The 16562-nt window shown below is 38.4% G+C and overlaps 1 protein-coding gene across 1 annotated transcript; it reads right to left on the bottom strand.

Annotated features, from left to right (window-relative positions):
- Window positions 1-4327: 4327 nt before the first annotated feature.
- Window positions 4328-16539, bottom strand: LOC140934112 (cation-dependent mannose-6-phosphate receptor-like). The gene is made up of 7 exons (XM_073383797.1): window positions 16297-16539; window positions 13416-13570; window positions 12216-12325; window positions 10117-10274; window positions 9191-9317; window positions 8415-8468; window positions 4328-5522 (listed from the first exon to the last, which is right to left on the bottom strand). Exons 1-7 carry the CDS (start codon window positions 16458-16460, stop codon window positions 5466-5468), a joined length of 825 nt encoding a protein of 274 aa, XP_073239898.1. The 5' UTR covers window positions 16461-16539; the 3' UTR covers window positions 4328-5465.
- Between the last annotated feature and the right edge of the window lie 23 nt (window positions 16540-16562).

Here is a 16562-nt window from a genome sequence, read left to right as displayed (position 1 = left end):
ACTACGGCAAACCTTATCAAGACACAATAACAAGAATATACCGTAAATTTCTGAAAATAAGCCCCGGGGCTTATATTTTTCAAAGGCCCTTTTTGGGGGGCTTATTTTTGGAGGGGCTTATACATGGAGGGGCTTATTTTCGGAATTTTACGGTATTTAAGGGAACTGCCAAGAAAACTAAGACAAATTCTCTTTGGATTGTACTAATTGTGTAATGTGAAATTCTTTAATTTTCTATCATTGATATTTGATTCCGTATTCCGTTTCTGTTTCCGTTTCCGTTTCCGTTTCCGTTTCCGTGATTCCGTTTCCGTTTCCGGATTCCGGATTCCATGTTTTAGTGCTGCCCTCTTACGCATCTTTCGTGCTCTCCAAACTTCCCGCGTGCATCCATAACTCGATATACGCACGCTAAGCATGAACAAATTCTTAATTAGTATTTGAACGGTAGATATCAGAGGCATATTTTTATCCCCTAAAAATTTTTCATCTGTTTGGATTTCCTAGCTGAAAGTCTAGTGATCCAAAAAATTATAGGGATCAAAAAATTTCAGCCAGAAAAAAGGCTCCCGAAAATTCTAGGTCACCTTTATAGGGTAAAAATCCGTTAAAAATGGGCAATTATACCATTTTTTAGATGTTCGAAAACTCCTAGAAGAGGCGGGCAAGCAACAAATTTTACAACAAATGTTCCGATCGTCTTCCGAAAAGATATTTTCCGAAAATTGACGTTGGGTGACCCTGATTAATTTCCCTCCCCTCTACTCCCCGACGGTACCATAATATATATTTGTCATACTCTCCGGGAGAGATTCCTCTCCACCTGTCCTCTCGTATATTAAAGTACATCTGCAGACCCAGACTGCTTGTGCGGGTACAATGGTCCACATCAACCAACTAGGTTTGCCGAAAGAGTTTTATCCAAGCACGTGTTTCTTTGTTCAACGTTGCTCAAGGTGCAAGGTTGCTTGAACACATTTTGGCCAACTACTCGCTGTTTATAAGGCCGTTAAGGCGAGAGCTAGTTGCAAACCAAACACCAGTTGAACAGAAGGAAGATTAGAGTCAGTTCAAAATACTCACGGGCTCTCCACAATGCTTACTTTTCTTTGCGGCACACGGCATCTTCTAGTACGCCAGCGAGTACCAATGACACAGGGACTTCTTTTAGGACGATTAATTTCAAAGGAAACTCGGGCTTCGTTTTCTTCTCCATAAGGGAAATGCAAGAACGAGACGATCAGCAGGCAAAGAACGAGCATCTTAATGTAACCAAACATTTCGGATCAGCTCGTACTAGTGAAACGGGAATACATCGAAAGGGTTGAAACAAAAAAGGCTGAATAGAAGTTTTTGACGAGTTTTAACCAAGCCGAAAATAGTCGGTTGAAACAATTAGATGTACACGTGATCAGTAGCACGATCTTTTCCCGCGCCAGCGCGTGCGGGCAAGAGAAGCGAAAGAGGCGCGAAGGGACTGAAAAGTTCTTCGAAGACTGATACCAAGAATGTTTAGCACCAAAAACAAAAGTTAGGTAAATCATACAGAGCGCTTTGCAGGGTAATTACGGTTTTTTTTAGTAGTATATGTGACAAGAAAACGGCCTGACTGTGTCTATATGCCCCGGGGGGGTACTCCTGGGAAATCTTGGTGGGGGTGTGCCCCACGGTTCTCCAAATCCTGACCCGGAATGTAATTTTCCACGCCCGTTTTCAGACCTGGCCTTTAGGCAGAAATTATGTCATCATTACTTAGATTAGAGCGCAAACAAAAAAATTCTTCAAATCCATGTCGAATTCCCATATTTTTCTTTCTTTCTTACTCGTTTAGCCGTGAAACGATAAAGACGTTCATACAATCCCGTAGTTCCCTCAAAAACCGTGCCCGATTCCAGACCAAAATGGGCAAAGTGTATACCTGTTTTCAGACCAAAACGGCACAAAAACCCGACCCGATGGGGCGGCACATACCTATATAGCTTATATAAGGGAGTGCTCCCCCCGGGCTATATGCCCGGCAGCCGGAAAGAGTCTTAAAGAAACAAAATGCAAGACAATCCAAAATTTTTCTAGAATTTCTGCACAATGCCCTTGACGCGACCTTTTCCCGCGCCATCCCGTACAGAGCGCTTTGCGGGGTAATTCTGGTTGTTTGTAGTCTACACGCAGCCTAGTCCCTAGTTAAGTCCCTAGGCGTTCTCAGCACGGTCAATCCTGGACTCTACAGTGAGCAGCGACGTACACCAAGAGAGAATTGACGGGCTGTTTTCCAGACTTCGCGCCGACAACGGGTCAGGGGGGAACGCCTATGGACTAGGCTGGTCTACACGTATATGTGACAAGAAAACGGCCCGGCTGACTACCTTTAAGAGGCGCTTTCCAGCAAAAAATGCCAAGGGTCAATCAAAATGGGTTAAATTCCCATGAAAAATGAAGCGCGCGCGCGGATATTGTAAAACACGACAGTACATATTATCTGACGACAAGCTTACACTGATGATGGCTTTGATCTGACCGCTAAATTACTTTTCGCCGAAAAAAGTTGAAAAAAAAAACGACAACAACAAAAAACAATGGGGCGTTCCCTTTTCAAAATCATGTTTAATTAAAGTGACTGTTGCCTCCACTACCGAAAATCGTAATTGTCCCTATCCGAAAAGTCAGCTCAAGAATGATTTTCACAAGAATATTTGTCCAGAAGAGGGACATTTCCTAAAAGAGGGCCAAAATAAAATAAAACGAGACAAAACAAAGAAGATATATAAAAACAACAAAATGAACAAGAGGAAAGACAGAAAAGTCCAAATTTAGTCGGGAATTATGAACAGAAAATCACACATTTTGTAGCTGAAACTGCTGCTCTTTATAAAACTCCATTATAACGATACATGTACATCAAATTTAATCGAGACTACCCTATTAGGTGGAAAAGCTTTTAACCTGGTGAGATCAAAAACATTTTTTACTCCAATCAGTTTTTTTCACGTTTTTTTTCTTGTTGAGCGTGAACTTGGCATGACTTTTCCTTTACTCGCAAGTGGTGTTTTTGTTTGCTTTTTTTTTTTTACATAATCCTCAGGGGTACTTCGAGTACAAACCAGTCTAGGCTACCGTAAGTATAAGATGATATTTATCAGTCCAGCAAAAACTTTTGTGGCCACATTAAATTGTATTATTTTGATATTTAATTTTACCATCATTAGTGATCAGTATTTGCATTGTCATTGGCCGTTCCTATGCTAGAGAGGTTAAAGTCGACTTAAGACGATTTTGACGTCTCTAGTAAAGACAGACGCTTAAATCGTCTGACTACATTAACGTCTTCTGTAAATCGGGACGCCAAAAATTGGGACGTATTTGTGCCCAACTCATTCAGAGAAGGCTAGGAAGAGTCAGTGCTGTGTATTTTTTTTTTTTTGCGAGAAAACTCAGTCTTTTTTGTTTTCACTGTTATCGTTTACTTTTATGCGTTCCGTTTTTACACCGGTCGACGTTAAATTCGTCTAGGCGACTTTACCGTCCCTTGTATAAAAACGGCCATTGATAGTTAAAGTGGTTCATTAACCACTACACAAAAAAGTTTGCATTATCCCAAGTTCATCCGTAACAATGAGATAGGGCAGTTGTATCCGCTCGTTTCGTAATTTGACTAAATCAGAATCTGACTTTACGCGTTTACTGTTAACGCGATTCTAAATCTCTTGATATGTTCCTGACGTAAGCGTTGCTGACTTTGAACAAGTTAAAATCATTCTTACTTTCCCGACACAAATTTTCGTTCGATACACAAGTCACCAGGTTCAGCCACAGTCGGAGGAATAATATTCCTGCAAAACATGTTTCCCATTTAGCCAGGTTCTAAAATTGTCAGATAAATAAACCTGCTGCTAACTTTTTAAACAAGATATAAAAAATGATCATGAACAGCACTGAAAACCTTTAACTATGAAGTCACAGCTCTTATTTGATGGTTTGGTTTTATGGAAAACTAGCTATATTATTAATTCTTTTTCTTTAATTACCTTTTGTTCTCTTATTATTCGTACACAATGTAAAAAGTTATTCTGGCCTCGATTAAATAAAACTTTCACAAAAAGTAATCTCATATAGCGTGCGTCGCACACCATCTAAACGCAGTGGCGGATCCAGGGACGCCCCCCCCTCCCCCCCCCATCCTCTATTTTTAGACCAAACTGAGGCCCAAAGGGCCGAAAAAGTCTTTTTTTTAAGACCGGGCCCTCTCCTTAGCTCAGGATCTGGATGACCACCGCCGCCCCCCAACCCTCCACCTCCCCCCACCTGAAGGTCTGGATGCGCCACTAAAATCCCCGACATATATAGAATGACAAGTCCGGTAGCAACGCAGGCTATAATCTCAAAGTGTAGCTCTTGTTTCAGCGAATGAAATAAAAAAGGAATGGACTCTCAACGGATTCAAATCGCTCCCTTTCAGTCTCGCATTTAGCTTCTTGGCTATGTTCATAAATAGCTTTCGGAAGTTCAACCTTTTTTATGCTTCATTTGAAAGATTATCTAAGGGTTTTGTTCAGCCCGCTAGCCTTCGAGTTAAAAACACTCAACAGGGTAGCTGAAATCGGGCCCAAGATTTTAAATATTTTTTTTTACGCTGTTTTTAAAATTAACGTTAAGGCTTGTAAAAGTTTTATTGAATTAGTCTCTGTACTTAATCAAACTCGCATCCACGGTCCTCATCTCCCTATACTTACTTCCTCTGGGGTGAGAAGAAAACTAACTTATGCCGACCATGGGAACGGGTTTCGTATCTTGTCCCCGCCAGCCGAAACATAATAGTATTTCAAGGGACCTGTTTTATGCGTTTCCTAGGTTTGAAATCACAGTTGAACCTGTCTGTCAGACTATCACTTACACGTATAAACAAATGCCGAAAGGCGGAAACTACAAATAAGCTATCTACACCGCGAACTCCAAGTAACCAGCTACAGAGCAGTCTCCTACGCAGCTGTTTTTTGTCTCGTCACGCAACGCTCCTCCCCTTGTTGCGTGACGAGCCAAAAACGGCAGCGTGGAAGACTACGTGTAGTTACGGAGAAGTGTAACATACATGCACACTAACGTACGGTTAACCCTTGCGTTCATGGAGTAAATTGTATGGTGACCTTTCAAATGACACCTCAACAGCAGAATTTCTGCAAAGTATAATTTGTTGGTCGGTGAAGTTTTCCAAAATGAAATTTAGTATTTTCCCTAAACTTTACTTTAGACACTCTAGAGTACGAGAGTGACTGCAAATGACTGCGAATGGCCTCCACGCGTATGATTTATAACTACTTATCTAAGATACTAAATTCATAATGCCTATTAAAGCCTTGCATTGCCAGAGTTAATCACCTAAACGTTAGCTTCATCAGTGACCAACTTTCCTTTCGACTTTGGTGGTAGTTTAAAAGACTTGAGGTTCAACAATGTCTTCAAGGTAAAAAATTCTACATAGGCAGCAAGGTATCATCTCTGTCATCATCAGCTAAAGCATCGTCCATTGTCTAACATGAAAGAAAGAGAAACATGTTTATAAGTTATCAGCCACTGTGATGCGAAACAAACCATAGGGCTATACATTTCCTCAGGATGATCCAGATCAAGATTTAAGATCCAAGGTCAAACAGATCATGGTGCATCAAAGGAACCGACAGCCTGCGAGCTTCCTTTTGTTTTCTTGAGTGAGGAGGAGAGAAAGAGGCTTTGCCTGAACCACGTCAAACCTTTGAGGTCGCCGCAGCCCGAACTTCGGGACTAGTCAATCTTGTCTATATAGAGTGGGTGACACGCGTGTGAGTGGAGTGATGCATGACGCGAGTATGTCTATACCGCAAGGTAGGCCTTTCCAGATTCTGGTCCAAAAAAGCTAAAAAGTAGCTCAGAAATAAGCCAAAAAGTTGCTGAAAAGCTGCTCAAAATTAAAAAAGTTGCTCAAAAATTTTGTAAAGTTGCTCGAATATTTTTAAGACAGCATGTCTAATTTTATTTTATTTTTATTTTTTAATTTTTAATTTTTAATGATGTACTAGTGAGCAGCACACTTACACTTCCAGTGAACATTTTCACTTGGAAGAAGGAGAAACCATGCTCGCCCGGGGCAACGAATTTTTTTTAATAAAAAAAAATTAAAAAAAATTTAAAAAATTACAAAAAAAAAAAAGTTTTAGTAGAAAGGTGTTTAGAAATTTAACCAAGTGAATTTTAACTTGTTTATTTAAAAAAGGGGGGTTACTCAGCATTTTGGTTCAAAATAGTCCAAAAGTTACCAAAAAAGTGCAAGTTTTCCGAAAAGTTGCTAGAAGTTGCTCTCTGACAAAAAAGTTGCTCAAAATCCTAAAAGTTGCTAAAAAGTTGCCGAGCAGAAGCTGGAAAGACCTACCGTAAGGAATGCCGGGAAGAGCAAGGACAAACCATGTGTTTGTGGCTGAAGTAATCTACTAATGGTACAGTATGCAGGTTGTACATACAACTGTATGTACTTGCAATAAAGGTAGTTTACAGCTTATGCATTTGGAGTGTGTAACAGGGTTCATACAAAACATTGCAACCATTTTTCAAGGACTTTTCAAGGACCACCTGTAGACTAGGAATATAATTTCACAAATTTCACAAATGCACATTCCTGTACAAAAACGTACATTCCTTTGCTTCACCAACTTCTCTACATTTTTCAGTTCACTTGTCTTAAACTGATAGCTAATCATTGCATAAAATATAGAGCACTTTACGTAATAAACCTTTAAATTCACTGAGCTATGATTTATATTCTGTCTTGGACAGCATCAAAAAATTCCTTCCAGGCCACTATAAAATTCAAAGTTGAAGAAAATTCAAGGACTTTTCAAGGAAAAATGGAATTCAACGACTTTTCAAGGACTTCTCCTAAAATTCAAGGACTTTTCAAAACTGTGCAAACCCTGTGAAACATCTACTCTTGTCAAACTGTTTTTTTCGAGTGTCGGCATCCGTTTGTGGTTATAACTGAGCCCGCCGTATGTAGCAAGTGCACAGCTATTAGGCCTGGAGTCAAAACTATTTTACTTGATCAACAGGCGGCCCAAGCGAACCAGAGGCGACCCAAGTTCAGTATGAGAGTTTAATAAATTATTACATGTGATTTCATATTGCATAATCCTTAAAAATGGCGTGAACATAGAGGATTTGTATGGGAATTATTCAGGTAAAAGATTCAAGAAGATAAATACTTGCTAGAATTTTCAATAAAATACACCTTACCTTATTTACTATACTTGTTTTTGCTTATTGTGTGGTTATTTTCCCAATCCATTGCGATTTAAGCTATTTCCTTTAAATAACCACACAGCAAGCAAAAACAAGTAAAGTAAATAAGGTCAGGTGTATTTTATTGAGAGTATTTATCTCCTTGAAACTTTTACCTGAATTCCCATACAAATTCTTTTATTTTCACACCATTTTTAAGGATTACGCAATATGAAACCACACATATTAATTTATTAAACTCTCATACTGAGCTTGGGCCACCTGCGCTTTAACAAAAACTGAAATAAAGGTTTCTTCTTCCACACGTATATCCAGCAATGTTCCAGGTACGCTTAACAAAGATCTAACTTGATTCACCTGAGTCTTTCTTGAGTAAGCCAAGATTGGGCAAGTGAAATAAAGACTCTGCTAGCATGGACTGAGGAACTGATGAATCCTTGTTAGGGTGGGATTTTGCGATTGCTTTTAAGCACCTTGGTGTGAATTCCCTTGGATCATAAGCCCCAATACAGATCATCCCCACTGAAAGCACCCATACCCAAAGAGTTAACCCATTCATCCCTTCCTTGATTTAGATTTCTGATTAATTTTTGTGCCCCCGCCTACATAACACATTAACACTTCTTATTTTGATTCAAAGACTCTGAGTGGTCCTTCATCCTCCATGGGGAGAGAAGAGCAAGTAAAATACAATAAAATTCTGAAAATAAGCCCTTCCTTGTATAAGCCCCCCAAACCAGTAACACAAAAAACCCTCCGTTAAATCGCCCTTCCAAATATAAACCCTCTGGGGGCTTGTACTTGGAAAAATGCCCTCAAATACAAAGTAAAACAAAGCAAAAACAGTAAATTTACTTCCAACTATAAGGCTAGCCCAATCGATTTTGAAACACAAATTTCCCTCCATACAGTAGATAAACCCCTCCGAATATAAGCCCCTCCGAAAATTAGCTCCTCAAAAAGGGCCTTTGAAAAATACAAGCCCCGGGGCTTAGTAACGTTTCTGAAAATAGCCTGTGAAAAGGCTATTGTGAAAAAGGCGGGGAAGTTTTAAGATGCACAATTTATTACAACTACAAAATCTTTTTCTATTCCAACACATAAAGTTTGTTTACTGATACATGTACATGTAGCCGAGTTTTTTGTTTACTCACTTTGTATCTTGTTGGACGTGCCTCTGAACATCGGCACATAAAGTTACACCCATCCTACAAAAAAGAAAATAATTTTGATTGAAATAAAAAGATAATACGTTGTTACGAAAAATTGTATTGCGTGACTAGCGTGACTTTCTAGAAGCTTCGCAAGAGTTCATAGTTTGTTTATTTTAGGATCTATTGTAAGCATTCTAAAAGCGGTATATTTTAGTAATCTTTCTATAATTATACTATTTAGAAAGTTCTGGAATGTTATTGTGAAAGTATTTAAGTAGGCGAGTCCGAGTTAAGTTTTAACTAGTTTTCACAAGCGAAGAGAGTTTGACGTTAGTTGTGTTTAGTCAAGTGTGACGAAGGCAGTGTTTATTCAAGTTGGCTGAGGCTGTGTAAGTTTATCAAGTTAATTCAAGTTGGCGGAGGCCGTGTAAGTTTATTGAGTTACGTGCTGTTGTAGAGTTTTACTTCGTGGAAACTACGTTCATTTTTGGAATAAATCTTCTTGTTGCTGTTCCGACAACCCTGCGTTCAGTTTGGTTTGCAAGCTACCCGTCCTCTAAAAGACTACCCGCGTAACATACATGCATTGTATGTTCTCAGTGGCTAGAGGCCATGAGTTGTGTCATGAACATCTAGGTGAGCATTGTCCTATAAAAAGGTCCATTGGTGAAAGTGATTGACATTTCAACTACCTGTTGACAGATTCCAAGTAAATTTATTGTTACTCTCTCTTAGCACAGTTGTAAAAAATTAATAAACACTTTAAAAAAACTTACAGCCTGCAAACTTCCAAAGTCTCTCCAGAAATCATAATTAGGAATTTGCTCCAAACCTTTCGCACCAGCTATGTATCTCTGGTACAAGAAGCCAAGCAATAAATAAACTGTTCCCACAACAATCAGTCTATAGAAAAAGAGGACACACAGGTTTACCAATAGTATATGAAATTACTGCTCATCATCACCATCACCATCACCATCATCATTATTTTTATTTTTTTTTATTGTCATTATTACAGTGAAACCTATATTAAGTGGACACCTGCGGGACCTTCCCTAGTGTAAGCTTAATAGAGGGTGCCCGCTTACTAGAGGTTGTAAAAATTGTGCAATGTTTGTTAATGATCAACATTTAACAGTTACTCTGTACTATGATAAAGATGCGTGTTGTTAAAGAAGCTATCCAGAGTTCAAGTTCATTACCTTTCAGTGCCAACTTTAATTTGTTTGTAAATCCAAAAACAATAACTGACTTCAGTATGTATTTAAAGAACGTAATCCAATACTACTATAATTGTCAATTCAGTCCAGTGTCCGCTAAGTAGAGGTTTTTAACAATAGAAATTAGCCAAATACAACTTATTTTAGTGTCTGTGTCCGCTTAATAGAGTTGTCCGCTGAATAGGGGTTCATTATAAAGAGAAATATAAGACGTTAATTTTGGGACCTGGCTCAGTGTCCTCTTAATAGAGGGTGTCCGCTTAATTGAGAGTCTGCCTAATAGAGGTTTCACTATATTTAAAACTTTTGATTGGCTCCATTCCTGGATTAATTTTTCCACACAAGATAGCATGGGCTAAATAAGGAAGGCCTACAAAAATCACCCACCAATAACAATTATTTATTGACACCAGTATTGTTGACACCACTATGCATTTAATTGCCTCTTGGAATAGAATTTTGAAAAATTGCACAAAACTCACATGATCAACATAATGGAACCTGGACTCAAACCCTTGTCCTTAACTGAGCAAGCTGCATCATGGTTAAGTTCAAATAGGTAATAACATTCCAACGGGACGTAATCGCCTTTACTATCTTTAGTGCTGTTCCTGTACTCCTCAATAATTTTGACAGACCCCTGTAAAGTGATAGTTAATAACTCTTATTCAACAAAATGCAATAACATATGCATCATTAGAATAGATCAACATATACCATGGTTGAAAAATTGCCAGTCCAAGCCCTGGGTGCACATAAATTTCTTTTGTACACTGTACACCAAAACTACATTGAAGTGAGAGGTTAAGCCATATTTTTATTTTCTTATCATGATTTTTTTCTTTCATTCTGGTTTGTGTATTTCAATTTTAGTAATTTAAGCCATAAGAGGAAGAAACTGTCCCTTACAATCAGGGCTGTCAAAAAGTTTTTAAGTAGCAGGCTGATAATGAATAGTAAGCGGCTTTGGAACTCGCACCAAAGGCACAAGTTCTTGGGGGCCGAGGCATCTAGGGACATTTTGAAAATCAGAGTCTCAGAAATGGTATTTCCAGGGGTTTTCAAGAGGTTTTTTCCACAGCGAATGCCATGTTGTTTTGTCAGAACAAATGCTAGACTGGGAACACTGCCGTCAAAATGTCCCAGGCGTTCCAAGACATCGGACGGTGTGAAACGTTCCACAGATCTAACCTGTTTAAATAATTTTATGTGTTCAATGTTATTCAAAACTGGTGCTTACTTTTTGTTAGCAGTTATGGTAGAACGAGATGAAAGTAGGGGGCTAAGGATGACTAACTAGCAGGTGGTTTTGGCCGGCTACTGGCCCTTATTGACAGCCCTGACAATGACTTGTTCTCTGAGGCTAACGACTTTCACAATGCATATATTTCATTTTTCCATAGCAAAAAACTGCATGTAAATTGTAGCCTTGACATAAAACAAAAAAATAATAAAATAATAATAAAATAACAACAACAATAATAATAATAATATTGAGAATAATAATAATAACAATGAAAATAATAACAGACGGTGTATCAACATCTGCGTGTAGGTAAATTTAATACCATAAAATTCTGAAAATACATTTGTAAGCCCCTCCATGTATAAGCCCTTCCAAATATAAGCACCCCCAACCGGTAACGCAAAAAACCCTCTGTTAAATCGCCCGTCCAAATATAAGCCCCCCAGTGGCTTGTACTTTGAAAATTGCCCTCAAATACAAAGTGAAACAAGGCAAAAACAGTAAATTTAATTCCAACTATAAGGCTAGCCCAATCTATTTTGAAACACAAATTTCCCTCCGTAGATAAGCCCCTCCAAAAATAAGTCCCTCAAAAGGGTCTTTGAAAAATATAAGCCACGGGGCTTATTTTCAGAATTTTATGGTATAAGGCTGGCACTATGAGTGGGAAAAATAAAATAATCATACAATCTGGTGTTCTGATTACCTACCTGAGTGTGCAAGATGGCCCTATCTCACCCACTTTGGATTTCTAGCTTTCAGCCCCCAAAGGCAAAGTTTTTGTTTGGCCATAAAAAATCCTTTATTAACCAACTTGTTTGGTCAAGATGGCTGAATATTGACCTCATTCCCTTATCTGCCTTTTTATAGGCTGATGTCATCAATGCAATATACCAACTTCTATAAAAATACACTTTAAAAAAAACACTAGGAAAATATGCCAGCATCTTGACACCATTCTTGTCATAAATGCAAATATTAAGACAGTACACTGCTACAGGCTATAGCCTGACAACAATGGGATTGTGTAGCCTTCTTTATTGCTATAACAGTGAGCTTATGCAACAGGACAGCTCAAAGATGAAGATGGCAAAACATTAGTGTCTGACAAACGCGACAGTTATTACTTGCGAGTTTTCTCATGATTCTTATTTCACAATTCTGTGTTCCACTCTTTTACATAAAGATATGTTTAAACTTTGGCAGAAAATTTATTCAAACATGGTAATAATTGTTTGTCACACTTGTCGCACAGGGTCTGCCATCTTCTTTCCTCTACCCTCCTTTTGCATAAGTTCACGAATGATACAGTGTGCATGAAGGAAGTTGCCTTACCTTTTGCTCGCCTGGATCGCAAGTCACCAGCACAATTGCCATTCTTTCTACATTTTTACAATGACTGTGGTATCGTTCACCCTTGAAATATTTTATCATTAACCAGTCAGCTGTGGTAATGAGAAATTGAAACTGTGATCAGGAAATGATCAGTAACCAATCAACTGCTCATTCATCTACATGGGTGTAACATGGGTGAACCCAGAAGCCATGCCAGAAGTGAGAACTTTTTAGAGGGATACACAAGTACAGTGAAACCCCATTTGGCTACTAACAGGGCTGTCAATAAAACTCGGAACAGGAAGCATATCAGACTAGAAAAAATTAAAACAGTTTTCATAAAAAATGATAAACATAAAAAGTAGAAAATAAACAATACATAAAATAGAAACAACAAATAAAGAAGGAAGGAAAAAGACAGTGTTATCAGGAATTTTGTTGGGCGAGTGAGGGATGTTTGATACAGTTCCATGCAAATGACAGTTATGAGCAAAGGATCCCCTCTTTAAAATATATCAAATTGGCTAACAAGAGTAAAAACATATGTTACATGTAAGTTATCTTTATTCATCTTTCATACATTTTATTAACATTTGGGATAAAAAAGGTGCAAACTTCTGGGCTTTATGAAACATTTCTTCCAATCACTGAGAGCATTAACGTTACAAAATACAGTAAATGCATGAGATCACATATCATGCATGACATTACATTGCTTCAAACAGTTCAGATGGTCTGCCTGTGCCACTATCTTTGTACTAGTACCTGTTCCTAGAGGCATTTTGTACTCTCCCCAGATTTCACTCAACATAAGAAACCAAGATGGCAGCGAATGCCATCTTCAATTGGCCAGAAAAAAGGGGATTGTAAACTGTACAAAAATATACAGAAACTACCGCGAATCTGAATCTCGTCCACTAAAATCCAAATCCAGGAGCCCCTAAGCTCTTCTTAAAATCGCAGAGCAGGTAAATGCATATCCGGCATCAAAAGATTAAACTCATGACAAACAATAATTATTACAAGAGGTTGCTGTGTGGGGAAAGCTTGAAAAACCCCTCACAAACCCATTTAGTATCTTTCCCCACCTGGCAGGGTTTAACTTGAGTGCCACACAGGGTTTTGCGATGGCCATTGGCAACATATGTATTTCTAGTTTAAATGGTCATAGCATCAACATAGAAAAACAATAGTACTTACTGCCACCAGTAACATGAGCTGCATTATATGTTCCTATTGTCAACCAGGACTTTTTTGTCCATTTTTTCCCCATCTGTTGTACAGCTGCATTTTCCTTTTTATTGTGACAGATTTCTATTTTATATTCGTAGTCATCGTCATCTGCATAATATATACTGCAAAGGATGGAAAGGTATGTTGAATCAGTTAAAAAATTAATCAGAAGCAGATACAGATAAATCCTTATTATTATAATGATGAGCCAATAGACTAGCAAAAATTTGTTCAACATCAGGAGGTTTTGTTACATGTATAACAAGGTTCTTTTTCATGAATGCATTATAAATACTTTGACTGGGGAGAAAAATATTTTGTTTGTTCTCCTCAAGACTTTGTTATTTAGAAATTGTTATATCGAGCATATACTGTACTACAGGGCTGTAATTAAGGGCTGCAAGCCAGCCAAAACCGCCGGCTAGTTAGCTATCCTTAGCTGGCTACTTTCATCTCCTTCTACCATAACTAAAAACAGAAAATGAGCACCTTCGAATAAAATTTAAACAGGTTTAGATCTGTGAAACGTTCGACCTGAGCAATGTCATGCAATGCCTGGGACATTTGACGGCATTGTTCCCTGTCTCGCGTGTATTCTGATGAAACAACATGGTGTCCGTGGTGGAAAAAACCTCCATTTCCGAGACTCTAAAATTTAAAATGTCCCTAGATGCCTTGGGCCACAAGAACTTGTGCCTTTGGTGCAAAATCCAAAGCCACCTACTATTCATTATCAGCCTGCTACTCAAAAACTTTTTGACAGCCCTGTACTGAATGATAGATTTGATTAAAAACTGGCGATCTTAACTGCTGTTGTCCAGTATACCAGCCATGACGGATAATCACACCTTTTAATGATCATAATCAGCTGTAGGGGTGTAACGGTTCATATTCCTTGCGATTTGATTTGATTTCAATTATTACCTTTCGATTTTAACAATTTCGATGTGATTATGTAAATGTTTCTTAATCCTTATACCGTAAAATAACGTGGAATGTAAACAACATGCAACCCTAAACCCTCAATATGAGAACAGCAACAGGGACATGAGGATTCACAGTCGCTTGGTTTGTTGCCACATTTGAGAACCTGACAAAGAGCGTGTCGCACATGGTTTGCCTTACTTGGAAATTCTCAAGGGGAGGTTGAAGGATGGCATTTTTACTAGGCAATGCAAAATGGTACACAAACTGCTATGGTCTTTGCTCGTCAATCAAAAGTGCACATTGAACGAAGAGTTCTGGATTCTTATTTTAGAACATAAAAACTCACTGAGGGCACCCTAGAAAAGGTGTGCAAAAATCGAACCAAAATTGAAACATGGAAGCAAAGAATCGTGAATCGAATCGAATGGTCATAATCACGATTAATTGAGAATTCGATTAATTGTTACACCACTAATCAACTGAGAAAGAATCAAACTGTTCTCCAATAGCCACCTTGGGGTTGAGGTATGTGTGTTCTTGAGCAGTATGGTGACCCCTTTGTATTGGTGTTAATTACTTGTTTTGAGGAGATAAAAGATATATTTTGAGGATAAAAGAAAACAACAATTTTCAAAGCTTGTTCATGTTTCAAACATTTTGGATGAAACTTAGTAAAAATAACTTAGAATAATTGGCATGCAGGCCAAAAACAAGCTAGCCTGCGAGCAAGCTCTCCAGGACACTCTGGCAGTGGGGTAGGAAAAGGAAGGAAAGCTTGCAACTACATCTCTGGAATTTGAAAATCTGCATCAAAAAAGTCAAAGTGAAATGGTGATTGGTGGAGATGATCTTAGGAATGACATCATTACCCTTGGCAAGTGTTTTTCAATGTTTGTGTACATTCGCGCTCGTTTCCACTTCGCACTGATTGGCGGAAATCTGATGGCTCAGTCAAAGAGTAGCCACAGGGGAATTGGAGGTGGAATTCAAATTCCAGAGATGGAGTTGCAAGCTCTCCTTCTTTTTGCAACCCCGCTGCCAGAGTGCCCTGAAGAGCTTGCTCGCAGGCTAGAAACAAGCAGGGTGACCCCATCTTTTTACTGTAGTTTTTAAATGGCCAATACATGACTATTAATTAGGCCAAGTTTGAAAAAAATCTGGAGAGTACATTCTTTTCAAAGGATACGCCATTTGAGAGTTGCCTAAGCCTCAGTTTCAGAGTGAGGCTAAGTGCAAAGCTATTGATATGAATGCTTATTCTCATGCAAATAAAACTCATTTTCACAAGAAAGGTTTTGCTCTAGGCCTTTTTTAGAAAGTGAGATTTTTTGGAACTCGGAAATGGCCTGTTACCTTATAATGTTTGAAACTTCTTTTATCACCTTCAAATGTTTTTAACCTTCTTTCCATCTAGGTTTGACTGGGTAGTTTTTGGAATAGAAAGTGTGTGAACATAAAGCATGAGCTTGCAGTGTGTAACAGTAAAGAAGAGTAAAAAAACAAAAAGAAGTTGAGAGGATGCACAGTAAAGTACTTTGAATTACAGTTGCGTGACACTGCAAATTAACCACATGAATTTCATAATCACCAGTCTTAGACTGAGCAAAGATCCAGCTTAAAATCTGGTTATTCAACTGATAAATGGGACATAATTTAAATTCTCTCACAATGTAGCAAACCAAAAGTACAATACTACACGTCATAATTAACCAGTGATTCATTGTTTCATATAAACTTAAGCTTAACGTACTCCAGCGTCTGGCGACTTTGATGATCATTTCCGCACGGCCAAACACCTGTGCTATGATTTTTAATCAAAATTTTGTCTCGCTCAACTTCTATTACAAAGCACTATACTGTGCGCAATCACATTTCTTCATTTTCACTTTCTACGGCTTATGAACACAAGAACTTTACTTACTCTTTGCCAGCGAACTTCGCAACTCTCGCATTCACGTTGTTGGGATCTGTTCCTTGATGTTGAGGACATATTTCTCCCTTGGTATTAGTCTCGGAAAAGACCGAACGCGAGAGAAGGCTCAAATACAGCACTAATGCTTTTAAAAGAGCTTGAAATTTGTCCATCGCCCTTCAAATTTTCCCAAAAATACAACAGTTGTGAACAACAAGATGTCCAGCACTCCAATCTTATTCCTTTTGCCAGGCTACAAAGTCAGTACACTTACG

The sequence above is a fragment of the Porites lutea genome, chromosome 1 (genome assembly GCF_958299795.1).
Source record: "Porites lutea chromosome 1, jaPorLute2.1, whole genome shotgun sequence".
Lineage (NCBI taxonomy): Eukaryota > Metazoa > Cnidaria > Anthozoa > Scleractinia > Poritidae > Porites > Porites lutea.
Note: the sequence above shows the minus strand (reverse complement) of the source record. Positions and strands in the feature narration are given on the sequence as shown.

Coding starts and splice junctions, on each gene's coding strand:
- LOC140934112 (XM_073383797.1), bottom strand. CDS start 16,460: ATGGACAAATTTCAAGCTCTTTTAAAAGCATTAGTGCTGTATTTGAGC. Junction 10,275..12,215: donor GCGATCCAGGCGAGCAAAAG/GTAAGGCAACTT, acceptor ATCACTTTACAG/GGGTCTGTCAAAATTATTGA. Junction 8,469..9,190: donor ACTTTGGAAGTTTGCAGGCT/GTAAGTTTTTTT, acceptor TCTTTTTTGTAG/GATGGGTGTAACTTTATGTG.